This window comes from Taeniopygia guttata, chromosome 23 (genome assembly GCF_048771995.1).
Source record: "Taeniopygia guttata chromosome 23, bTaeGut7.mat, whole genome shotgun sequence".
NCBI classification, from domain to species: domain Eukaryota; kingdom Metazoa; phylum Chordata; class Aves; order Passeriformes; family Estrildidae; genus Taeniopygia; species Taeniopygia guttata.
The window spans coordinates 1,199,610-1,223,543 of NC_133048.1; the positions used below are offsets into that span (position 1 = coordinate 1,199,610).

Below are 23,934 nucleotides of genomic sequence, written 5' to 3' on the forward strand. Positions count from 1 at the left end.
TGGTGATTAAGTCCTGTTCTCAGCCAAGAGGAAAAGTGGTGTTGCAAAGTTTAGTGATTCTTAAATCCTGCTTACCAATCATGGGAAAAAGTCACAAAGAACAACAAGCCACAGACATTTTTTAAATTATTTTTACTGTTGTCTTGTCCATCAGTCTAGATATCCACAAAATGAAACCTCAGCTTATATCTTACAAGCATCTTTGACTTTCAGTCTTTCACAGCGGCAGAATGAGTTTGCCATACCCATTATTTCTTGTTTTGTGACACTTGGGCTTTGAGGGCTTTTTTGCCTATTTCCCAAACATCACTGTTACCACCAAGTTTTGCTACAATCCCAAACACAGAGGTCATCCAGAGCAAAATCTGGATTGTCCTTTGGAGAAAAATACTATTTTTGTGTTTAGAGCACTACTACAGAAAATGTAACCAAGTCAAGACAAAACAGGCAGAAGTAGCAAACCTTTCTTCTAGATTGTGAAAGGAAATTGGGAAACGTGCTCAACACTCTGCTGAAATGGAAATCATAATCCAGGAGTTTCTTATTCCAGAACACCGTAAAGAACATTTCCATGTGCCAAGTCATGGGTCAAATTAAAAACATTGCTGGTTGTCAAAACGCCTTTTTCCAGGAATCTGTTCCCTGCTTCCAACTGGCCTGTGTTACTTTGTGACTCTTTCCATCTTCCACTCCTTTGTTGGAGGTCTTTCAGGCAGGCTGGGATTTCTGCCCTTCCCCAGCCCTGCCCAGAGCAGCCAGCTCGCACACTTCCAGCTGAGCCCACTCCATGCCCAGGTGCACACGGGGCACCACAGCTTGGAGAGGGACATGCAGCATGCACCTCTCTGCCAAGGCAGCTGTTTGTGTTCATATCTGAGCGTAAACCTCCAAACACCTGGAAACAAGTGACATGGCTTGTGTACATGCCTCAGACACAAGCATGGTGTGGTGAAATTCATTACAGTGGTTTGCAAACACTCAGCTCATAAATATTAAATGTTTTGTAAAAGCATTTGCAGAAACCTCTCTGGAAGTGTGGTAGGAAAACAAAAATCTGCTTTTTATTGGCCAGCATCTGAGTGAAGCTGTTGTGGTTTATTTTGCTGTGAGGCCCAAAGCAAATGAGGTGGCACCTCATTAGAGAGCAAATTGCTGCCCGAGCCTCTTGGCATACACTTGGTGTCACCAGCACAGACACTCAGCTCAGGAGGAACAGCTGAACTGCTCCTTCATTTGCTCAACACCCCTCATTATCAGGAAAGAAAAAAAAAATTAATTCTCCTTCTGCCAGCTCTACAATTCCTAATCCCAAGCCCCAAAACCCAAACAAGATTAGTTAATTCTGAAAAAAGGGAATAATCCCACAAAATACCTTACAAAGTGTGTTCTGTATAATGAGGCAACAACAATCACTGCAAAAATAAGCTTATAAAGAGTTGCAGCTCTCTCCAAGTCCCTGAAGTGCAGCAGCAAGTGCAGAGAGCAGACTCATCTTTGTTAGCTCAGAACCCAACTCTTAACACCTCACTTTCTACTGGATTCTTCCTTTCCAAGCTACATTTTGGTGCAAGACGCCTTAAGTATGTTCTGGATATCAATGGAACACTTGAGAGGAAGGGTCACCTGCACAGCTCCTACAGCCAGCCAGGGAGAAGCAAATTAAAATGTTAATTATAACCAAATTTCATTGAGGGAACAAAAAGCAGAATGATTTCTCTTCTCAGATTCAGTATCAGCGCGTTTTCAGAAGATTTATGACACACATTAACTAAAGCTACAACTACACCTACCAACCTCCTCAGCAAATTTTGTCCCAGGCAACACTGCTCAAAAAAAAAAATTACCAAAAACCTAACCACAAAATAGAGCGTTCTACTCTAATATGTGCTAAATATGCTTGGGGGAAGATCATGTCCTTCCCCAAAGTGATGGCTTCCTCACAGCACAGCCCTGCTGTTTTGAGCAGCTTTGGATGCTGGGGGACTGGTAATCTGTGCCTGGAGTTCTCCAACCCCCACAAGAAGCAAGAAAAGGTCCAATTTACTCCCCTTAAGAAAATTACTCACAAATTAGTTAACTCAAGGAACTCAAACTTGCGTGTAAGTGAAGTTCTCAGCAAAGGGAGGATGAACTGCACCCTCGAGGACATTTCCATCCTCTCAGGTGTCTGCCAGCTGGAGCCCAGCAGGTGCCATGCACACTTAAAAACGTGGAAGTTCTGCTTCCAAATAAACAGCAAGCAACGAAAAACTGTTTGATTAGGGGCTCTTTGGAATTTCTTCTGCAACACACAGTATAGTTACAGCCAAAATAAATCTCCTGAGGGATTACAACTCTCCACACATTTAACCTATGGAAATACAAACTCCAGCAAATTTCATTTTAAGCCAAAAAAAGCCAAACTACTCATATATTCTCAAGCCAGCACTTCATTTATCTCTACCTTAATGGGAATCCCACTACCTCAGGGGAAAACAAGGAAAAGGATTTCCATGACCTGGTATAACATATAAAGTTATTTTTTAAATGTTTGTTAATTGTGGCATTATTGTAAGGACAAGGCACCAGACCAGGCCATCCCTACACTTTGCCAGACTTCAAAACAGAGGGAAATGCTTGTCCACAGGAATCCTGTAAATATGGAATAAGCTTATTTGAACAATTTTGCATGCTGTGTTCACGTACCTTGTACAAGTGTCCCATCAAATCTTGTTCTAAACACTGCTTCTTTAGAAGCGATTGACCTACGTAAAAAAGAAAAAATCAAATTTAAACCAAACCAGACACTGGCAAATCCTGATTCTGATTTCGGCTATTCATCTCAGCATTGTTTCCCAGTAAAAAAAAGGCCACCAAAATAACCTCATCTAATCAGCCAGTGCATACACAGGTCTTAACTTGGGAAACCAACCTCACCCACAGCCCCACAGGAGCAATTAATGTAATTATTTCAGGTGTAAATTACGATGTACACGATGCCACCTGGTATCACATGTCCAGCCCCGCGTTAAGGCACAGGTTAGTTAACATCATTAATGCTGAGCCTCAGCCCCTGGAGCACTGAATTCCAGCCTGACACCCCACAGCCCCATCACCTTTAGTGCTCCCAGAGCAGACACTGCCGGAGGGCTCCTTGCCCCACTTTCCTCTGCTGCTTTCACTCAGCCAAAGGTAGGAGTGACCCAGCAGCAGCAGGAGCAGTGCCCGGCCGAGCCAGCTCCGCACGCTGCGGCCCCAGCGGGGCTCTTTGGGCTTTGCACACCCACCTCACCCTGTAAATCATGGCAGGCTAAAAATGGCCGGGTGACGACTGTGGAGGTGAAATTGTGAGCAGGGCACTCGCTCTGGGATCGCTGGAGCTGCGAGCAGGGCTGTGCACAGGCCTCACTCAGACACCAGACAGGCACAAGCTGTGTTCGTGCATGACAGGAGCAAGGGCACGCACAGAAAAGCCCTCCTCGGGTGGGAAACAACCCCAGGGCAGCCGGCTGCCATCTCTGTGTGCCATTAGCTTCACTTTTTTTTTTAAGGCCCGGCAGCTTCCGGTTACCATGGAGTGAGGCAGCGCAAACACCATTCCCAGCTGGCATGAAATGTGATCCCGTGATTTCACTATTCATAGCTCTGACATGATAAAGCTAAATTAAGCAGGAACTCTTCACTTCTCCAAGCTCCCAGCAGTGACTCCCTCAATGCTCAGGCTCTCCTAACACAGTTTCTCTGTGATGAGGTGAAGGATGTTTCCTTTAGGGTAGGAGACTCCAGACCCACACGCTCAGCCTGTCATCTGGAAACAAAATGGCACCGGCTCCTTCCCACGCACCGATCTGTCCTGGCACCAGCAGAAACAAAGACCTGATGAGCTGCTAGGGCCAAGTGTAACAACTTCCTACTCTTGGGACCCACTACAGAATCCCACACAGCAGTTTAAGCCTTGTCCCCAGGCCTGTCCAGCACAGGCATCACCGTGTCCAGGAACAGGGGCAGCTCAAGGGGCACTGGCACAGCCCCACTGTCACCAGGAGCTGTCACACAGCCTGGCACCATCATCCAGCACAAGCTCCCCAGGAAGCCAGAACTGTTTCTGTGACTGCCACCACCACTCCTCTCTCTTCCAACATCCGTGGCCTGAACTATGTGGTTAAATATCCTGAAATTCCTGCCTCACCAAAGAACTCCCTGTACCACCATAATTCTGAGGAAACCCACGACCCAAACCCCACGTCCCTGCCCCGGCACATGCAGCTATTAAACACAGCTCAGGATACTATAAACTTTTCCAGAAATGGAGAAAAAGTTCAAGGGCTCTGTGGCTGGTCAAACAATTAAGAAGTTCCAACACGACAAACTGTCATTTCACAAAGACAAAGCCAAGTGAGCTGAAAAATACTCAAACTTCTGGCAAAACCATTCTATTCCTTCAGGGATACAACTACGGAACATCATGGCCTTACAGTGAAAAGCATTCTCAGGCTTATCCAGTCCAGCTCAGCACTCCCTAGGCCTCCCAAAGCAATATTTCCTTAACAATGGAGAAAGTGGGAACAGGTAAACTAAATTTAGATCTGCTGATGCGTGATGGATTGTCACTTACTCTATGTGTTGGTGTTTTATAACCGTAGCATTTTCCTTTTCTAATAGCAACACACAGCTCAGAAAGTGTTCACCAGCTTTCCTGCAGCCTCAAACACCTCACTGTGAGCCCACATGCCCATCCACGGGAGCACTGCCTCAGGAGCAGCATTCCCAACCTTCAGCTGCCTAAGGACATTGCAGGAAACTGTTCAAATCAAGTTCTTACTTGCCCTCCCTGTTCCTGCTGAGGTAGGGATAATAATTCCTAGATGGAAAAATACAATTCAAAAATACATAGCAGCACCCAAAGAAATGTTAGACAAAAATCACAAGGCCCTAGACCCTCCAGAGGATCCTGTGACACAAAAATGCACATTTGCAAAATCTCTCTACACTAACTGTCTTGTTTTGTCCTTTTATCTGCTGTGAGATTGTGCAACCCGTAAGAAAGGTCACAAAGCCAGCCATTTCCTCACTCCATGCTGGGCACCTGTGAAGCTCCAGAGCAGGACACAGAGCAACCACTCCAGGAGAAGGCACTGCTGTATCCCAGCACTTGCCTTCCTGTGCCTACAGCTGACTCTCTTCGAGAGAACCTGAGAGGCAAAGCTTTGAAACACCTTTTGAGTGCGTGGAGCCAAGGCTGTGACACCCAATCCCTGCCAGCAGCTCTCCCAGCCCAGCACCCAGCAAGGGCACAGCAAAGCCCACCCGAAATGTCACACCCCATCAGCACTGACACAGCATCTGCCCTCACTCCCCGCCACAGGGAATTCTCAGGAGTCCTTCCAGAGAATAACTGGATTATTTCATTGTGCTCTCAAGAAAAGCAGCCTGAAAACATCCATTTGCTGATGTAGCAATAAAGGCTCTTCTCTTCCACCACCAGACAACCCAGACCATCTTCCAAACGGTTTTAAATTGTTAATTTCAAGCAGCAAATCTGTTCTTGTGCCACAGCACCTGGCACATCACTGCACACATAAAAATCAAGGAGTCTCCCACCTCTGACAGGTCCTGAGAGGATGGTGTTGCATACACACACACAGAGTTCACCTGCTCCTCCCAAGGCAGGACACAGGGAATGGCTTCACACTGAAAGTGGTTTTGGATCGAAGATTAAGGAGAAATTCCTCCCTGTGAGCGTGGGGAGGGCTGGCACATGGCACCCAGAGGAGCTGTGGCTGCCCCTGGATCCGTGGACATGTCCAAGCTGGGACAGGGGAAGGTGTCCCTGCACATGGCAGGGGGTGGGATGGGATGAGCTTTATGGTGCATTGCAACCCAAATCATCCCATGCCTCCGTGATTCTATGGAGCACTGCTTACTACACAAACACCCAGAACCCCATTCAGGTGATAATCACCTTGGGCAGGCTTAAAATGCATTTGCAGAAACCTCAAACACGTTCATTTCCCCTAAAACAACACGAACTAGCAGAAAAATCCGACAGGAAAGTGTAGAGTCAGGCTTCACCCGCGTGTCTGAGCCACTGCAACGCCTCTTCTGCCACATCGCCTGAAGTTCAGCCAAACTGCACGAGTAAGGAAGACGCAAGGCAGGCACCGAGAGAGCTCCGGGGCTTGCGGCTGCACCGGGAAACGGGCGGTGCTGAGCGCCGCTGCGGGAGCCACACGCCCGCGGGGCTGGGCCGAGGGGCGATGGCTGCGGCACCCCCGGGAGCCCCGGACACCGGGACGGGACCTCCGGGACAGACCGACGGAGCGGGGGAACCTCAGGGGCGCGGCCTAGAGGACGGGGATCTCCGCGAACGGGACAGCGGAGAGCAGAGCGGCGCACGGGCGGCTCCGGGGAAGGGCCGGGCAGGCCCAACCGGGCCCGGGGCCGCGAGGAGGCGCCAAGGCCTGGCCGGGCCTACCACGAGGCGCCGCTGGGGCCGGGCCAGAGCGGTCCCGAGAGCCGCGAACGAGCCTCGCCCGGGGCCGCGCGGGGCCAGGACACCGGGACAGGTGGGGAGCAGCGCCGCGGTGAGGCCCAGGAGGGGCGGCGGGGGGCGTGGGCAGAGCCGGGGCGAGGCGGCTGCGGAGGGCGCGGGGAGGAGGGAGGGGTGAGGGGAGCTCCCGGTGGCGGCGGGCGGAGCCGGAACCCCGCGAGCCCCCCGGTTCCCCCGGTTCCCCCCGGTTCCCCCGCACTCACCGGCGCCGCTCCGCCGCGGCCCCTCCGCACCAGGCGCCCCCTCCGCCTCCGTCTCACGCACTTCCGCTCCGCGCGCGCGCTCTGCCCGCCCGCGGGGGCCGCCGGGAGCTGTAGTCCGGCCCGCGCAGCGCGCCCCTAACCAGGCGGCTCCGCCGCACTACAGCTCCCGGCGGGCGTCGCGCGCGCCCTGTCGCCACTTCCTCCTCCGGCCGTGGCGCGGCGGTGCGCGCAGCTCTTCCGGCGGGGAGCGGGGCCGCGGGCGGGAAATGGCGGCGGGGGCGGGCCCGGCCTCCTGCTAATGCAACCCTCCCGGGCTGGCCCACAGGCGGCTCCTGAGCGCCCGGGAGGGCAGGGGCAGCCCTGGGACTGGGCCCTGCTTGCGGGTGGGGGCTCCGGGGGCAAACCTGGGTATGGGGGCGAACCTGCCCCGCTGCTGTGGGGGCCAGGAGAGCGTCCTACCCTACCGTGCCCTGCCCATCCCATCCCAGCCCATCCCAGCCCATCCCAGCCCTGCCCTGCCCATCCATCCCAGCCCTGCCCTGCCCATCCATCCCAGCCCTGCCCATCCCATCCATCCCTGCCCTGCCCATCCCAGCCCTGCCCTGCCCATCCATCCCAGCCCTGCCCTGCCCATCCATCCCAGCCCTGCCCATCCCATCCATCCCTGCCCTGCCCATCCCAGCCCTGCCCTGCCCATCCCAGCCCAGCCCTGCCCTGCCCTGCCCTGCCCAGCCCTGCCCTGCCCATCCCATCCCAGCCCTACCCATCCCATCCATCCCAGCCCTACCCATCCCATCCATCCCAGCCCTGCCCATCCCATCCCAGCCTTGCCCTTCCCTGCCCTGCCCTGCCCAGCCCATCCCAGCCCTACCCATCCCATCCATCCCAGCCCAGCCCTGCCCTGCCCTGCCCAGCCCAGCCCAGCTCAACCCTGCCCATCCCATCCCCATCCCCATCCCGGTGGAGCACCGAGGCACTGACACGGGCACAGACCCACCCAGTTCCCCTCCCCGGACACAGAGAGGCACGCCGAGGGCATTGTCCACTTTTAATTGTTGTCAAAGGTTGTCTGGATGCATAACACTGTCACAAGGGCACAGAGCAGCGTGGTGCCGGCCGGGCCCGGGGACACTGGACACACGGACATGCGGGGGAACGTGGGGACCGGGAGCTGTGACACGGCCCCCCGTGCCCCCAGAGCATCCCCACGCCCGGCCGGCTCTATTTACAGTATTCACAGACGTTGTACCCAGCGAGTTAAATAACTACATCATTACACCACACGTCTGAGGCGGCTCCGGGGGCTGCGAGGGTGGGCTGTCAGTCTGATAAGGTGCATATTTAAAATTTAAAAAAAAATAAAAACCAAAACGAAATAAAAACGAGAACGAAGAGAGGAGCCAGGCGTCCTCGCTGGGGCCCTGCAGCCCCCAGGTGCCCGGGAGGAGCAGCGAGGGTCGTGTTCTGACGACAGCTACAGGTCTGCGTGGGCCACCGGGGTCAGGCTGTGGCCAGTGGCCCCTGGGAGCATGGCCAGGCCCTCACAGCACCTCTGCGGGCGGGGAGAGCGGTGTGAGGGTGTGGTGCTCACAGCACCGTCCCCCCACAGCCCTCCTGCTGCTCACCTGTCACCTGCGGGGGCTTCACCACAGCCTGCTTGAGGAAGGGCTCCTTGTCGCCGAAGGGGATGATGCTGCCGGGGCTACCACCGTGGTGGGAGAGATCCCGCAGCTCCTTGGAGCCCTCGGTGCCCGAGAAGCCGTTCTCGTGCTTGCCGGGCTGCACGCCGTTCACCAGGGCTGCCGCCTCCTTGGTGCTGTGGGATGGGAGGGCCGGGCTCAGCCCCGGCCACGCCACCCCCGGCTCCCCCCCGGTGTCCCCACGCTCACCTGGGCTGCAGCCCCTCGCCCCCCAAGCCCTTCGTTCCCCCCCGTGTCCCCACGCTCACCTGGGCTGCAGCCCCTCGCCCACCAAGCCCTTCGTTCCCCCCGGTGTCCCCACGCTCACCTCGGCTGCAGCCCCTCGCCCACCAAGCCCTTCGTTCCCCCCGGTGTCCCTGCGCTTGGGGTCTCTGTCTCCGGGAGCTCCTCTGCCTTCGGGATCGGCCCCAGGTGCTTCTCGCGGCCTGAGGACATGGCAGAACCCGGCTCAGCCATGGCCGGGGCCAGACCGTGGCTGGGGGAAGCAGGCCCAGGGTGCCCACACACCTGGGACATCTTCCTGCTCGGCTGCTTTCCCGTTCAGCACCTTCTTGTCATCCTTCTTCTGCAGGGACAGGAGAGCTGTGAGGGTCTGCAGGCAGGGCAGGAGGGCTCTGTCGAGTGCCCAAGTCCCCAGGGCCCCAGGACAGAGGACAGGCTCCCACCTTGGTGTCTGCTGCGTCCGACTTGCGCGTCCTCTTCATGATCTCCTCCAGGCGCTGCGGTCACACAGGGACTCACACACGGCTCTGACCACCAGACCTGCCCTGGTGCCAGGCAGGATCCCTTCCAGGGAAAAGCCTGCCGTGCCCCATGCCTGGAGGTGCCCCCCAGCCTCACCTTCTTCCTCTCCAGCCGCTCCTGCTCCTCACGCTGGAAGTGCTTCTCCCGCTCCAGGCGCTGCCGCTCAGCCTCTTCGCGCGCCCTCGCCTCGGCCTCTTCCTTCTGTGCCACAGAGGGCAGGAGGGGATGAGATGTGACAGGGGAAAGGGATGGGGCCGGGACTGTGGGGATGTGCTGCCTGGACAGCTCACCCTGTTCCCCCCTGCCACCCTGCTCCTGGAGGGGCTGGGCTGGTTCTCACCCTTTCTCCCCTGAGAGCGAACCACAGGAGAACGTCCCCGCATTCCTCCTCCATCCCTGCCTTTGTCCCCCACCTCCTGCCGCCCCTTTCCCCCCCACTCTGCCAGCCCAACCTGTCTCTGCAGCCGCTCCAGCTCCTCTCGCTCAGCCCGGGCTCTCTCCTGGGCCTCTCGTTCCTCCTGCAGCCGCCGCTCCTCCTCGCGCTGCCGTGCCAGGGCCTCCCGCCGGCTCTGCTCCTCGGCCGCCCGCTGCGCCCGCTCCTCCTGCACCCGCCTGCGGGGAGGGGTCCCTCAGCACGGCAGGAGGTCCTGGGGGCCTGGGGGCCAGGGGGACAACACCCACCTCTCCTGCTCCTCCTGCTCCCGGCGCTCCCGCTCCTCCCGCTCCCGCTGCTCCCGGGCCTGGCGGCGCTTCTCCGCCAGCAGCCGGGCAGCCTCCTCCCGGTCCGTGGTGCCGGCCGGGGGTCTGGCCGGGGGACTGGCCGGCACAGGGCCGGGGGCCGCAGGGACTGGGGGGCCTGGGGGAGGCAGGCAGCGTCAGGGCTGCTCTGGCTTCTCCCAGCCCTGCAGATTCCCCAGCGACACCGTACCCACCTGCTGTCGGCTCTGCGGGCACCTTGGGGGGCTCGGGAAGGGCTGGGGGTGCCGGACCCCACTCCTCCTCCTTCCTCTCCCGTGCCTTCGCCTGGCCCTCCTGCTCCCCCCGCTCCTCCCGAGCCCTGGCCCGCACCTTGGGGGAGGAATGGGCGCTTCGAGGCAGGGGCGGCTTGTGGGGAGAGCTGAGGGCTGGGCTGGGGGACGCCGGGCGGGCCTTGGGGGTGGCAGGGGACGAGGGACGGTTCTTGGGAGTGGCAGGGGATGAGGGACGGTTCTTGGGGGTGGCAGGGGATGAGGGACGATTCTTGGGGGTGGCAGGGGATGAGGGACGGTTTTTGGGGCCGGGGCTGCAAACAAAGCAAGAGAGAGTGTTAGTGGGGCTGGGGCAGCCCGCGGGTGGGGCCAGGGGCTGGGTAACCTCAGGGTGGGGGTCCCAACCTGCTGTCAGCCGCAGGCAGGAGCCGGGGCTGTGCCGCCGGCAGCGACTGCCGCTTCCTGAGGCTGCGCTCACGGGACAGGGCGCTGCGCTCCTTGGCATTCTCCCGATCCTTCTCCTTCTTCTCCTTCTTCTTCTGCTCCGGCCGAGGACAGGCAGGGATGGCGTCAGCGCTGGGTGCTGGGCACGGCCTGAGGCCACGCCGTGCCCCACAGCCGCCCTGGCGCTCGGGGTCCCTGCGGGAGGTGGCACTCACGGGCGAGGGCTCGGTCCTGCGGCGCGGCGTCACGTCAGGGCTGGCGGCGGCCGCCTTGCGGCGCTCCCAGCAGCGGTGCGGCAGGCGGTGGTTGTGGCAGGGGCTGAGGGGGCTGGCAGAGGCTGAGCGGGGGCACACGGGCACTGCGGGAGGAGTGACCAGCGTCAGGATGGAGCCAACACCAGCTGCCCACTGACTCCAGGCTCCCTCATCCTGGTTCCCTGCCTGTGCCAGAAGCCACCCGTGTGTCCCTGACCCCCCGGGGGCTCACCCTGCTCCTTGCCATTCCCAGCCAGGGTCACGGCGCTCCGGCTGCGCGCGAGGAAGGACAGGGTGGGCGTCATCAGCCGGTCCACGATGCTGCTCTCCCACGGGCTCAGCTGCAAGCTGCGGTCTGGGGAGGGAGAGGGGCCATTAGTGCACCACAAACCTCCAGACTCCAGTCCTGCCCTCACAGCCGCCGCTGGGAGGGAGCAGCCGTGTGTCTGCAGCAATACCACGGCGCCTGCACAGTTCCAGGAGTGCCCAGAGCTTGGCCGTGCTGGGGAGGGTCCCCACGGCCCCACACAGCCGAGCGGGATGAGGGGCCGTGCCCGTGGGTGGGTGGCTGGGTGCCTGTGGACGGCGCTGTGGCATGACAACAGTGGTGCCCTTGTGTCCTGTGGACACTGCAGTCACCGTGTACCAGTGGTGCCGGGTGCCATCCTGGTGATAGCAGCCTCCAGCTCTGCCCTCTCCTTGTGCCCAGCAATGGCACCCTTCTGTGGCCCTGCCCTGTGTGACCAATGGCACGTGCCAGCTGCCCCGGGGACACCACAGTGTGTCCTCATCCCACGGGAGCTGTGCTAAATCACCAGGCCAGGATTACAGCACCCACAGAACGGCGATGCCTGGCCACACAGCTGGCTCAGCTGGGCACCAAGCTGCCACTGGCTGCCCTGCAGCACGTGTCACCAAACACCCTGCGGCGCACAGGAGCCACCCGTGGAGACAGGGCCCCTCTGCCCCTCTCCCCTGGGCGTCAGGCCAGGGGCAGCACCGGCTGCCGGGAGGGGAGAGCACAGAGCCATGGGTGCTGCAGGGGGACAGGCTGGCAGGTCTGGCACGGGCCCAGGGAGATGCTGCTCCCACCCAGGCAGTGCTGACAGCCCCCAGGAGCCTGTCCCTGGGCTGAGCCCCAGCACAGGGCGCTGGGAGCCGCCTGCGTCACCACAGCCACCGCGTCAGCTGCTCTGGCTATTTATACGCGTCCGGGAAGGCGCCCATCGCCAGGCAACCCCGAAACACAACAGCAGCCCCGGCACTGGACACATCCCTCTGTTGGACACATCCCTCTGGCATGGCTGCAGCCCTGGGCAGCGCTCCCAGGGCCAGGATGACCTTGCAGCACCACGGCCACAGAGCTCTGTGGCACCAGCCCCAGGAGCTTGTGGGGGCACTGGGACCGTGCCTGGCGACAGGAAGCCCCTCTGTGGCTGCACCAGCACCCACCGGAGCTGCCCTGGGACAGGGAGACAAGCTCCCATCCCTCTCCTGGTGCCCCATGGGGCTGCCACCATGCAGCCATTCCTCCTCCTCCTCTTCCGTCTCCTCCCAGCCCACACAGCCTCAAGGAGCCACCGGCCGGTTCCAGCCTCCTCCCCCAAACAGCAAACGGCTTCTCCTCTCTCCGCGGGCACCTGGGGATGGGGCACCCTGCATCGGGGTCCCCAGCACTGGGCAGGGGCCTGGCTGTGCCCCCTGCGCTGGGGCAAACGCAAAGGGCTCTTACTTCTACTGGGAGAGTTCCAGAGGGTGGCGGAGGATTTGGAGAGCCGCTTGTTGATTATAGAGTCGACGTGTTTGGGGAGGTTTACAGCGGACACCGAGCACCGGCTCGCACCTGGAGGAGGGAAAAGACACAAGGGCATTAAGGTCCCGGGGCCGGGGCCAGGCCCCCCACATGCAGCATGCACGGCCGTGCCAGGGCACTGGGGCAGGAGTGGAACGACCAGGGGAGATGCTGGAGTCGGAGGACACAGCACAGAATGGAGTAGGAGATGCTGGAATCCAGGGACACAACACAGAATGCGACGGGAGGTGCTGGAGTCTGGGGACACGGCACAGAGTGGGACAGGAGATGCTGGAATCCAGCGACACGGCACAGAGTGGGGCCAGAGGAGATACTGGTGTCTGGGGACACGACACACAGCACTGGCATTCAGTGTGACAGTGTCTGAACCCTGCAGGGTCATGCTGGGGTCATGCAGGGACCTCATCCTCAGAGAGTCAGGCGGCTCCCAGGCCCCGCTACAACAATTTTCCCAAACACAGTCCTGGGAATCGGGAGCGGTTGGCCGGGGACCTCGGCAGCACCAGGAGAGCATCCACCCTGAGGGAGCAGGGTGAGGGCAGCAGATCCAGACAGACACGAGACAACACCACACCGGTGCTGGGTCACTACGGCACTGCCAGGACAGTGCTGGTGGCTGGCAGCACCTCCACAGGGAGCTGGGATGTCCCCACCCTGCCTGGGCTCCTCTGGACAAAGCAGCCAGGGAAGCTCAGGGCTGGTGGAGGCAGGAGATTGGTGAGAGACAGCTCCAGCAGCACATCCCGGTGGGAAGTGGCAGGGGAAGGTGTCCCCTTGCCAGACCCTGCCAGTGCTGCACCACAGACACCCCGAGTGTGCCATGAGCCACAGGGGCACACAGCACCGAGACAGGCGTACCCAGAACGTGGAGCCTGTACACACAGCCCAGCCAGGTACAGCTGGGCACACAACACCTGAGCACACACAGCGCTGGGCACACGGTGCCAGATGCACAACCTGGCACACACCACCTGTAACAACCCGGCCAGGTACAGCCAGGAACAGAACACCTGTACACAGTCTGGCCAGGTACAGCCAGGAGCACACCTGTACACAGTCTGGCCAGGTACAGCCAGGAACAGAACACCTGTACACAGTCTGGCCAGGTACAGCCAGGAACACAACACCTGTACACAGTCTGGCCAGGTACAGCCAGGAGCACAACACCTGTACACAGTCTGGCCAGGTACAGCCAGGAACACAACACCTGTACACAGTCTGGCCAGGTACAGCCAGGAGCACAACACCTGTACACAGTCTGGCCAGGTACAGCCAGGAACACAACACCTGTGCACAGTCTGGCCAGGTACAGCCAGGAGCACACCTGTACACAGTCTGGCCAGGTACAGCCAGGAACACAACACCTGTACACAGTCTGGCCAGGTACAGCCGGGGCCACCACAGCTGCCCCACGGCACATGAAAGCCAGAGAGCTCCTGGGAACACAGCGCTCTGTGTCACCATCCATGCCAGGCAGTGCTGGCACCTGCCAGCGCGGCACAGCAGTCAGGGCACAGTGGAGACTTCCACACATCCAAGTGCTGAATCGTGCAGGGTGTCCCCAGGAAGCCCCCATGGAGCAGGACCAGCTGCTGCAGCCACACATAGAGCCACGGGCACCTCCAGACTGCCCCTGGAAGGGCCAAGCACTGCCCCCACCCAGCTTGATGACAAGGGGACACGCCGCAGCACAGACCCCAAGCAGAGCTCACAGAGGCCTCGTGCTGCCCCACAGCCCCTGGGGCTGGGGGCTCTTCACGGTTGCTGGAGACCTGGCAGTGTGGCCATGGCATGCTGAGGCAGCCAGGGCTGCCCACAGGCAGGTCTGTGAGTGGAACAGGGACTGTGACACACAGCCTCCAGCTTACACCCAGCCCCACAGGAGCAGAGAACAGCCACGGAACCCCATCAGTCCCCAGCACAGCCCAGAGTGATGGCAGCATGACCCACCAAGTGGGGCTGAGCTGGGTTTGAGGGCTGGCACAGAGATGCCCAGCTGCCCCCGCCGCTGTCAGAGCCACAGGGTCCCAAGGTGCCTGTGCCCAGCCTGGCACTCACCATCCTTGTGTGCAGGGGAGCCGTGGTGCAGGGCCCCAGCCCAGGACCACCGCTGCTGCCGGATCTCTGCCCACGTCTTCTTCACCGACCGCTGGATTGCTGCCTCATAGCGCTCCTGCCCGAGGGAGAGGCACAGGCTGAGCCCAGCGGCTGAGGGAGCGGGGCTGGGGCCAGCCAGAGCCTCCCAGCGATGGAGGTGCTTGGAGGGACACAGGACGGTGATGCCTGCCCTGGCCAGGGCACACGTGCCAAAAGCTGGGCACAGCGCAGGCTCTGCACCAGGAAGGAGGGGCAGCTCCCAAAAGGCTCATGAAACATCTCCTGAAGGGCTGCTGGAGCCATGAGAACTCCTCAGGGACTGCATCCCACGTGCCACCCACCATACCCATCCCCATCCCCACCTTATTCTTCTCCAGCTTCTGCCTCTGCCGCTCCTCCAGGACCGCCCGGCGCTTCTCCGCCCGCAGCCGCTGCTCCTCCAGCCGCTTGCGCCGCTCCTCCAGCTGCTTCTCCCGCAGCAGCCGGGCCTTCTCCTCCTTCTCCAGCCACAGCACCCGCTTGGCAGCTGCGGGGGGCAGCGGGGTGGCACCGGAGGCACAGCCCCGGGCAGCCCCGCCGTGGGACTGCGTGCCCATGCCGGTGGCGCGGGGCCACGGCTGGGCTTGTGGGGCCACAGCCGGGCTTGTGGGGCCACGGCCGGGCTTGTGGGGCAGGCAGGATCGGCCAGCGAGGGAGGGGTTTGGGCCAGGACAAAAGGAAGGCCGGGAGCCCGCCGGGAGCCCGCCGAGCGCGCGGTGAACAATGGGGGAATGAGGGTGGAAAGAGCGCGGGGACAAGGAGGCCCCATGCTCAGCGCAGGGGCCCTGCTCGCCCGCTGCCCCCAGCCACTGTGGGGCTGCCTGCACACGGCAGAGCCGGGTACCAGCGCTGGTGGACCTGCACAGACCCGGGGAGTATCCAAAGCGGGCAGCAACAGTGTGTGCTGGGGCGTCAGAAGCATGCCCGGGGGTCAGCAGTGTGCCTGGGGGTCAGTGCTGTGCCCGGGGGCCAGTGCTGTGCTGGGGGTCAGCAGTGTGCCCGGGGGTCAGCGGTGTGCCTGGGGGGTCAGTGGTGAGCCTGGGGGTCAGCACTGTGCCTGGGGGTCAGTGCTGTGCCCGGGGGTCAGCAGTGTGCCTGGGGGTCAGCAGTGTGCCTGGGGGTCAGCAGTGTGCCTGGGGGTCAGTGGTGTGCCTGGGGGTCAGCAGCATGCCCGGGGGTCAGTGCTGTGCCTGGGGGTCAGCAGTGAGCCTGGGGGTCAGTGCTGTGCCCAGGGGTCAGTGGTGTGCCCGGGGGTCAGAGAGGTGCCAGGGAATCAGTGCTGTGCCTGGCAGGCAGAGCTGCCAGCACTGCAGTTCCCACCCAAGCTCAGCTCAGCACAGCTAATGGGATTGCCCATGACCCAGCAAAGCTCCTTAGCCCCTGCCTCCACCCCCCCATCCACTTTCCCTGCCAGCCCCATACCAAGGTACTTGGCCCGTTCCTCGCGCCGCTCCTTCGCCTGCTTGTGCCTTGCCTGGGCCTTCTGGGCATCTGCAGAGGGGAAACACCATCAGGGCAGTGCCCAGCCCCACCAGGCATCGACTGGAGCCCACAGGGCGCAGCACCACTGGAGCACCACAACTCCTGGCACCCACCTTGCTTGGGCCGGGGGCTGGCGGCAGGAGACGGTGAGGGGCGGCTGCTCCGGGGGCTCACGTCCTTGGAGGGCCCGGCTGTGGCAGCCAGGGAGCTCTTGGCATCAGGAGGGGCCCCTTCAGTGGCAGCTGGGGCTGGGGGCTGGCTCCCGTGGGGCGGCGTGTCCGTGGAGCCAGGGGCGGCAGCGTGGACGGGGACAGGCTGGCCAGCGGTGTGGGGCAGCGCCTCTTCTTTGGGGTGCTCCATCCCAGGCAGCTTGGGGGGCACAGGGGGGGACTGGTCACCCTGGGGGGGAACACTCTGTGCTGAGGGGACCAGAGCTGCAGGGCTGGGGGACACGGGCTGTGCTGGCAGTGCCACGGCTGCAGGGCTGGGTCGGTCACGCTGCGGGGGGCTGCTCCCAGAGTGGGGCATCACGGGCTGCTGGGAGGGGGGCACAGCCACAGGGACGGGCGGGAGGATCTTCTCAGAGGGGGTGATGGCTGCAGGGATGGGTGGGATGGTCTTTTCTGAGGGGATGACATCTGGAGGGCCGGGTCGGTCATGCTGGGGGAAGCTGCGCTCTCCCTGCAGGGCACCCCCAGGCACAGGGGGTGGCACGGAGGGTGGGGGGACGCTGTCTCCCATCGGGGATGGTGGCTTCCCTGCAGGAGGGACAGAGCAGAACACAAGGTCACTCAGCTGGGGAAGCCGGTGAAAGATCTCCCCAAACAGCTCCCAGGGGACACAGCCCCATCCCCGCAAACACATCCCTCAGGAGCAAGGTGGGGAGGGCGGTGGAGCCCCACTCAGCCCTGCTGCTGCTGCCCCAATGCTGGGGGGCACCCGCAGTGGGTGCCAGGCGCTGGGCGCACAATGCACAGAGGGACAGCCGGGCTCCACCAGGCACTGCCACCACAAAGCTGCCCTTCATCCCCGGCAGCTGCCGCCGGGCCCTGCCGTGGGGGACACGGGGCCAGAGACCCCCCCACGGGCACGGGGACCCGCACGCTGCCCTGCCACTCTCCCCGAGGGGACGGGGACGTCGAGCGCTTCCGCGGCGCCGTGGGCCGCGCCGGAGGCAGGATGGGCGCGGGCCGTGCCTGACGTCACCGTGGCAGCCCACGACCCGCAGCCATCACCTCACGGCCCAGGAATGCACACCAGGCCGCAGACAGAGCCCCCTCCCCGCGTGGGGCTGGCCGTGGGGCAGCACGGGGGTCTCCCGTGGCCACTGGGCACCCTGAGGGAGCGCGGAGCGCAGCCCGACACGGTGCCAGCACCTGGCAATGCCATGGCACGTGCCCCCGGAGAAGGGACGTCAGAAGTGTCCGCAGTGACAACAGTGGTGGGGACTCCCCCGGCCCCCATGATCAGCCCTCTGCAAACAAACCCTTCAGTACTTGCCAGGATCCCAACTCCAACCCCCACGCTGTGTCACCCCCGGCCGGAACGGTGCCAGACCCACCGCAGGACACACAGCTCCAGCCCCACGGACAGCACTGCACAGTGAGGGGGGATGGCAGAACCCCAGCGACCAGCACTCGCCACCAGCTGATGTCACACGGCTCAGCCGTGTTTGCAGAGCTCTCCACAGCCCTCAGCGAGGGGCAAAGTGTGGGCTCTGCAAACACAGCCGGCGCCACTCCTCACCCACCCCACGGATCCTCATCCATCCCACGGCTCCTCATCCATCCCACGGCTCCTCCCCACAGCTCCTCATCCACCCCACGGCTCCTCATCCATCCCACGGCTCCTCCCCACAGCTCCTCATCCACCCCACAGCTCCTCATCCATCCCACGGCTCCTTGTCCACCCCACGGCTCCTCACCCACCCCATGGCTCCTCACCCATCCCACACCTCCTCACCCACCCCACGGCTCCTCATCCATCCCACGGCTCCTCATCCACCCCACGGCTCCTCATCCATCCCACGGCTCCTCATCCACCCCACAGCTCCTCACACACGCCATGGCTCCTCACCCATCCTGCAACTCCTCACCCTCTCCACAGCTCCTCATCCACCTCATGACTCCTCACCCACCCCATGCTGGAGTGCTCAAAGCCAGGGTCAGCCCAGGCTATCCAAAGAGGCATTGCCAGCTCCCTGCACTGCCAGCATGGGCACACCCCAGGGCTGCTGCTGCAGCCCCCCGGGCCAGGGCTGTGCCAACAGGGTTCCCCCACCCTGGATTCCGTGGGGACACAGGCAGCCCCGGCCCCCCCGCAGACTTTCCGGGTATTTTCTGCTGCAGGAAGCCGGCCCATCCCCTGGCCCCGATCCTGCACATCCCATGTCCCCAGCGCTGCGCCCTGCGAGGCAGCCACGGCTCTGATGAGGGGCTGGGACTGGGGGGTCCCAGCTCTGTCCCCCCAGGGCTGCCTCAGATGGGCAACCACAGGCAGCAGGGCTTGGCAGCCCCCAGGTGCCAGATCCCGGGGTGGCACCTGCGGTGTCACTATGTGTGTCCCAGCTGGGAGGGGTGACCCTGGCACCACTGTGGTGGCACAGCCAAGTGCTGCACACAGGGCCCAGTGAAAGCATCAAGACCAGACTGATCCCCTGAGCAGATGGAAATACCTCAGAGAGCCCTGGACGTGTGAGGACCACTGGCAGGGGACAGTGGGTGCCTCCTGCCAGCCCACACAGCCAGGCAGAGAGCCCTGGGCAGGATCTGCCCCGTCCCACCGGCCAGAGAGACAACAGCACCTGTGGCCAGGGCAGGGCTGTGGGCACGGCCAAGACCCCCAAGGTGGGGCAGGGCCAGCCCTGCCGCCATCTGTCCCTGTCGCTGCTGCAGCACGGCAGCTGCCCTGAAACCCAACGCTGCCTGCGCCCAGGCGGCGCGGGCGACCCCTCTCCCCCGGCCAGGGCATTCCACACGGATTAGCTCCGTCCCCCCAGACACGCAGGCACGGCTGCCCTGCAGCGCCCAGCCCGGGCGAGGCGGGCACCGGCCCCGCTGCCGCCACCAGGACAGCGCCGTGCCCAGCACAGGGTCCCTTTGACGCCCAGCCCGTCCTGCTCCTCGCACGGGTCCCTTTGGCACTGGTGCCCGTGCCGCCGAGCGCCAGCGGCACGCCAGCCCGGCAGTGCCCGGTGCAGCGCGGCTCCTTGGCCGGCACATGGCCGGGGATGCTCAGCCAGGCGCGGGCAGATCCCGGTGCCGTGAAGCGAGAGCACATCGAGGCCGCGGGCGCTGCTCGGACCAGCGGCCCTCGTTAACTGTCCCTGCAGGGCACTGCCCAAAAGAACAGGGGGGGCACTGGCCCGATGTCACCTCAGCTCCCCTCAGCTCGTATCCTCGTGTTCCCGCTCAGCGGGGCGGGGGCATCAGCAGAGCAGGGCTGATGGTGCAGTGAGGTCACTGGTGAGCAGTGGAAAGCCACCCAAAGGTGCTGGTGTACCTCCGCCACTGCAGCAGTCCCTGCTGTGCCAAGGACAAGACCCTGAGGCCAGCCCAAAGAGCCACTGCTGGCCCTGCAGGGCTGCTCCCCACAGCCCGGGGACATTCGTGTGTGCAATACACCCTCAGGCCCTCCTGGGTGCAGCTGTTCCCAGCTGCCTCCCCTGCCTTGACAGCAGCTCCATGGGGATGGGTCTCTGGGTCTCTCCCTGCCAGCAGGGACTGGTGCAGAGCAGGAAGGCAGTGTGGCCACAGAGCAGGGTGGCTGTGTGGGTGCTGGTGTCCACTCTGCCTGAGGCCACCAGAGCACTGTGGATTGCACCGGGATGCTCCAAGGCCTGGGTGTGCTCCAAGCCCCAGTGCTGCCCCTGGTCCCACCCCTGTCTCAACACTCAGATGTGCCTTGGGGCTGAGCCCTGCCCTGTCCCACCCAGCTCCTGGGATTCCCCTGTGCTGCAGCAACCCTCACACCTGGGTGACAGGGACAGTGAGCAAGCGCTCCTGACACATCCCTGGAACGTCCACAGCACATTCCCAACACGTCCCCACTATGTCCTGCCCGCAGGCACAGCACTGACATGCACCCTCAGTGCTGGCTCACATGCCTGGGCAGGGAGATACGGGCAATGCCAGCAGCTCCCGCCTTAGGGGTGCCAGTGCCACCCTGGCAGCCACCACCAGCAATGATACCCTGTCCTCAACGGGGACAGCCACCTGCAGCCTGTCCCCAGGCACATGGGCACTGTCACCCACGGCTGGCTCCTCTCCCCGCCACTTTGGAGCCAATGAAACACAGCTGGCAGCTGGCTGGGCTTCAGCCACAGTGCCCACCACTGCCCACAGCCCCGCTCCGGGGGACAGGCCTCCAGGGGCAGGACAGGCTGGAGCAGGGCAGGAGGGGACAGCAGCAGGGCCCCTGTGAGGGCACAGCCAGGTGCCAGGCATATCCAGCCTCCTTTCCCAGGGCTCGTGTCCTGCCAAGGCTCTGGGATAGGGGTATGGGGGCAGCCATGGGGGAACTGCACCAGCCCCTGGGCCGGGCAGAGGTCATTGAGCTCCCACGGTGCTGTCGTGCTGAGCTGGAGAGCAACAAGGGGAACTTGGGATCTTGTGGTGAGAGCAAGGCCAGAGTCAGGGGGTTTCCAGGGTTTAAAACACACACGAAGGAAAGAGCTGGAGCTGCTGCTGGCCTCAGCACCCCCACAGCAAACTGTGGCTGTGGTCACAGTGCCACCCCAAACAGCCGGAGGGCAGGGGCAGCAACACCTGCCCACCATCCATCTGGCACGCTGGCAGTGGCGACAGGAGGTGCCCTCGTCCTTGGGGCGACCCATGTGGCGCCACCAGTGCCCAGGGCAGCCAGCCCAGGCGCGCTCCCGAAAACCTGTCTGCTAGCATCATGCTGGGAAACAGAAACCTGGCTGGAAGGCAGGGCATGGGGCTCTGTGCCTGCCAGCATCCAGCCCCTTGGGGAGCAGGTCAGTACCCCAAAAAAACAGCTCCTGTGCCTCACAACACAGATGTGGCACCTACCAGGGCTGGGGCTGTGCAGGATCCAGCTCTGTTCCCAGCAGGCTGCCTGTGGGGTTGCCTGACCCTGCTCAGAGCCCTCCAAGGAGCGAGAGCCGTGCTAACTATTTTGGACATGGCACCACGGGACTGTCACATCACCACTCTGCACGTCGCATCACGTTGCTCTGACGGTTTCGCAGCAGCGGCTCCCGCACTGGGAGAACTCCCGAGCTGCTGCTCCCAAACACAGGCACTGGCGGGCAACCAGCTCGCCCTCCCTCTCTGCTGCGCCAAGGGAGAAGGGCTGGAGGAGTGGGGGAAACCTGGATAAGGACAAACCTCTGCCTGCCCCCTGCCTTGGTCCTCATCCCTCTGTACACTGCATCCCTCTGCCCACCTGGGCAGCTCTGCAGGTCACACCGTGCCCTGCCTGCCCTTCACGAGTTTCTGACCTCCAGTGCCACTGGCTGCCCCACACGTGGTGGGTCCTGGCCCCTTGAGTGAAATCTCTTCCCTGCTGGTGGCTCCAACCCGCTCTAGGCAGCAAGACAAGAAGCAGCCCGGGCTGCCCAGCCACGCAGCTCACCCACACCGGACAGGTCAGGGATGGTCCCTGAAGGAGGACATGGTGCAAAACCGCCCTTGCTCCTTCAGCACCATTCTGCGCCCACGGGAGAGCAGGCAATGACCCACAGGGTGTGCGGGGAGCCCAGGGTGGCCGGAGCAGCCAGCCCTGGTCCCCGGCCACCACAGCATGGAGCGGGCAGGCCAGGGCGGGCGGGAGGGCAGCGGAGGCAGCGAGCGGGACTCAGACAACATGTCTGGCGCAGGACGCGCCGTTCGGGCAGCGATGCCGCCAGGACCTGCGGCCGCTTGGTGCAGGAGCCGCCGGTTTTCAGCATCGCCGGGAGCCGCAGCCATCCCTCCCTGTCCGCGGGCCCGGCGATGGAGCGCTGGGGCCGAGGGGGAGGGGAGCCGCCTCTCCTCTTCCTCCCGCGGTGGGAAGCGACTCGGCGGAGCTCTGCTTAGTCACAGCGAGCGCTGCGCTGGAGCCCCGAGAGGCAGCGCCAACCCCGGCCCCGCCGCCGCCCTCCCCGCTCCATCCCGGGGCAGCGGGACCGGCCCCGCCGGGACGAGCCGCGATCCCACGCGGCGGGGAGGGGGCGGCCCCGGCGGGCGGGGGGCGGCGGGTGCCTCCCCCAGGGGCCATCGCCCACCGGCCGGCGGGGACGGGCCGGGGCGGCGCCGGCACCGCCACCCCCGGGGCTTCCCAAGGGCAGCCCCTGCCTCCCCCACGCCGGCGGGGCCGGGGCCGCTCCGGCCCTCCCCAAGATGGAAGGGCCGTGCCCGGGCTTTGTCCCTCCCGGGAAGCCGCCCCGGCCCCGGCAGAGCGTTCCCCCCTCACCCCCCCGGCTCCTCCACCGCCTCCCCGGGCCGCCGCCCCGCTCCGCTCCGCCGCATTCCGCGGAACGGCCGCCTCATCTCCGCCGGCACGGCGGGCCGCATCCCGCACCCCCGGCAGAGCCCGCACCCCCGGGCCGCATCCCGCACCCCCGGGCCGCATCCCGCACCCCCGGGCCGCATCCCGCACGCCGACTCCCTGCGGCCCCGCCGTGCGGGAGGGGGCCCGGGCGCGCCCCGGAGCCGGTACCGGCGCCGCGGGTCCTTACCGAGGGGCTGGGGCTGGGGCCGGGGCTGCGGCTCCCGCCCGGCGCAGCTCCGCTCCATGGCGCGGCAGGCGCAGGGGCTGGCCCAGCCCCGCTCCCCCCGGCCCGCGGGGGAGGACGCTCAGCGCTCCCCGCCCCGGCCCCGCGGCCCCGGCCGGGGGGAGCGGCCGGGGGATGCTCCGCCTCGCCCCGGCTCCAGACGCGGCCCCGCAGCCGCGCCCGGGACCCCGCGCCCGTCACTGCCGCCTCGGGCCTGTCCCCGCGGTGCTCGGCATCCCCCAGCTTTGCTCGGCCACTCGCCCGCCTCCAGCCCCTGCTCTCTGCGATTTTGGGGCTCGCACACACATTTTACGATGCTCCGCTGGCCCCGCAGCAAACGCGCCCCGCCCCGAGCAGCACCGCGGTGCACAGCCAGCACCACCCGGAGCGGCTGCCCCAGCCTCAGGCACCCCAAAAAGACACCGATTGCCCGTTTCCGAGCCCCACCTCAGCTGTTGGAGAGGCCTTGGAGCTGCTGCTCCCCCGCTCCCCGTCACGCGTGAGCCTTACTCACCGCCAGCAGCCGCCTCCGCTCGGGGCTCCCCCCGCCCGCATCCCCCCTGCCCCGGTAACCGGCGGACAACAGAGCCTCTCCCGCTCCCCGGGCAGGAACAGCGGCCCCCGCTCAGGGCTGAAACCCCTCCGGGCCCTGCTTGGAGGGGAATGCAGCAGCACGGCCAGGCTAGGGGAGGAATGGGCAGCACCAGCAGTGGCAGAACACGGCTCCAGGCTCTGCAGGGGCGCCAGGAGCAGGGACATGTCCTTGCCCACCACGCGGCCAGCCTGCTCCAGGCATCCCGCAGAGTGCCCGGCTCTGGGTGTGTGGATGAACAAAGTTCGTTTTTTGCGGGCAGCACCCATCAGAGATGCCTGTTTTGGGGATGATGTCACCGCAGGCCAGGAGATCCCCTGCCGCTCATTCCTCACCTACCAGGCAAACAGG

At 63.2% G+C, this 23,934-nt stretch overlaps 2 protein-coding genes across 8 annotated transcripts in view; both read right to left on the reverse strand.

The window, feature by feature from the left end:
• THRAP3 (thyroid hormone receptor associated protein 3) overlaps positions 1-6,885 on the reverse strand; it is a 25,054-nt gene extending 18,169 nt beyond the window's left edge. For both annotated transcript variants that reach the window (XM_030290531.4, XM_030290529.4), the window contains exons 1-2: positions 6,733-6,885; positions 2,686-2,744 (exon numbers count right to left, since the gene is read on the reverse strand). The gene's annotated coding sequence lies outside the window, so the exon portion shown is untranslated. The remainder of the gene's footprint in view (positions 1-2,685; positions 2,745-6,732) is intronic.
• An 881-nt stretch (positions 6,886-7,766) lies between these two features.
• MAP7D1 (MAP7 domain containing 1) lies at positions 7,767-23,625 on the reverse strand. Of its 6 annotated transcripts, none has more exons than XM_072917916.1 (18): positions 23,506-23,625; positions 16,387-17,031; positions 16,214-16,282; positions 15,115-15,278; positions 14,714-14,828; positions 12,575-12,685; positions 11,075-11,197; positions 10,804-10,946; positions 10,550-10,683; positions 10,109-10,458; positions 9,858-10,032; positions 9,629-9,788; positions 9,273-9,377; positions 9,098-9,151; positions 8,940-9,024; positions 8,740-8,857; positions 8,358-8,548; positions 7,767-8,284 (listed from the first exon to the last, which is right to left on the reverse strand). In XM_072917916.1, exons 2-18 carry the CDS (start codon positions 17,012-17,014, stop codon positions 8,274-8,276), a joined length of 2,736 nt encoding a protein of 911 aa, XP_072774017.1. In that variant the 5' UTR covers positions 17,015-17,031; positions 23,506-23,625; the 3' UTR covers positions 7,767-8,273. The 6 variants fall into 6 exon arrangements, with proteins under 6 accessions (XP_072774017.1, XP_072774015.1, XP_072774016.1 ...); XM_072917914.1 differs by having other exon boundaries at positions 23,439-23,566; XM_072917915.1 differs by lacking the exon at positions 23,506-23,625 and adding an exon at positions 23,298-23,429.
• Between the last annotated feature and the right edge of the window lie 309 nt (positions 23,626-23,934).

Excerpts from the sequence above, each read along its gene's own strand:
- MAP7D1 (XM_030290350.4), bottom strand. The coding sequence starts at position 23,013 with ATGGAGCGGAGCTGCGCCGGGCGGGAGCCGCAGCCCCGGCCCCAGCCC. Across the intron at positions 14,829-15,114 it reads AGAAGCTGGAGAAGAATAAG|GAGCGCTATGAGGCAGCAAT; the intron begins GTGGGGATGGGG and ends TCCCTCGGGCAG. Across the intron at positions 9,152-9,272 it reads AGCGGCTGGAGAGGAAGAAG|CGCCTGGAGGAGATCATGAA; the intron begins GTGAGGCTGGGG and ends GTGTGACCGCAG.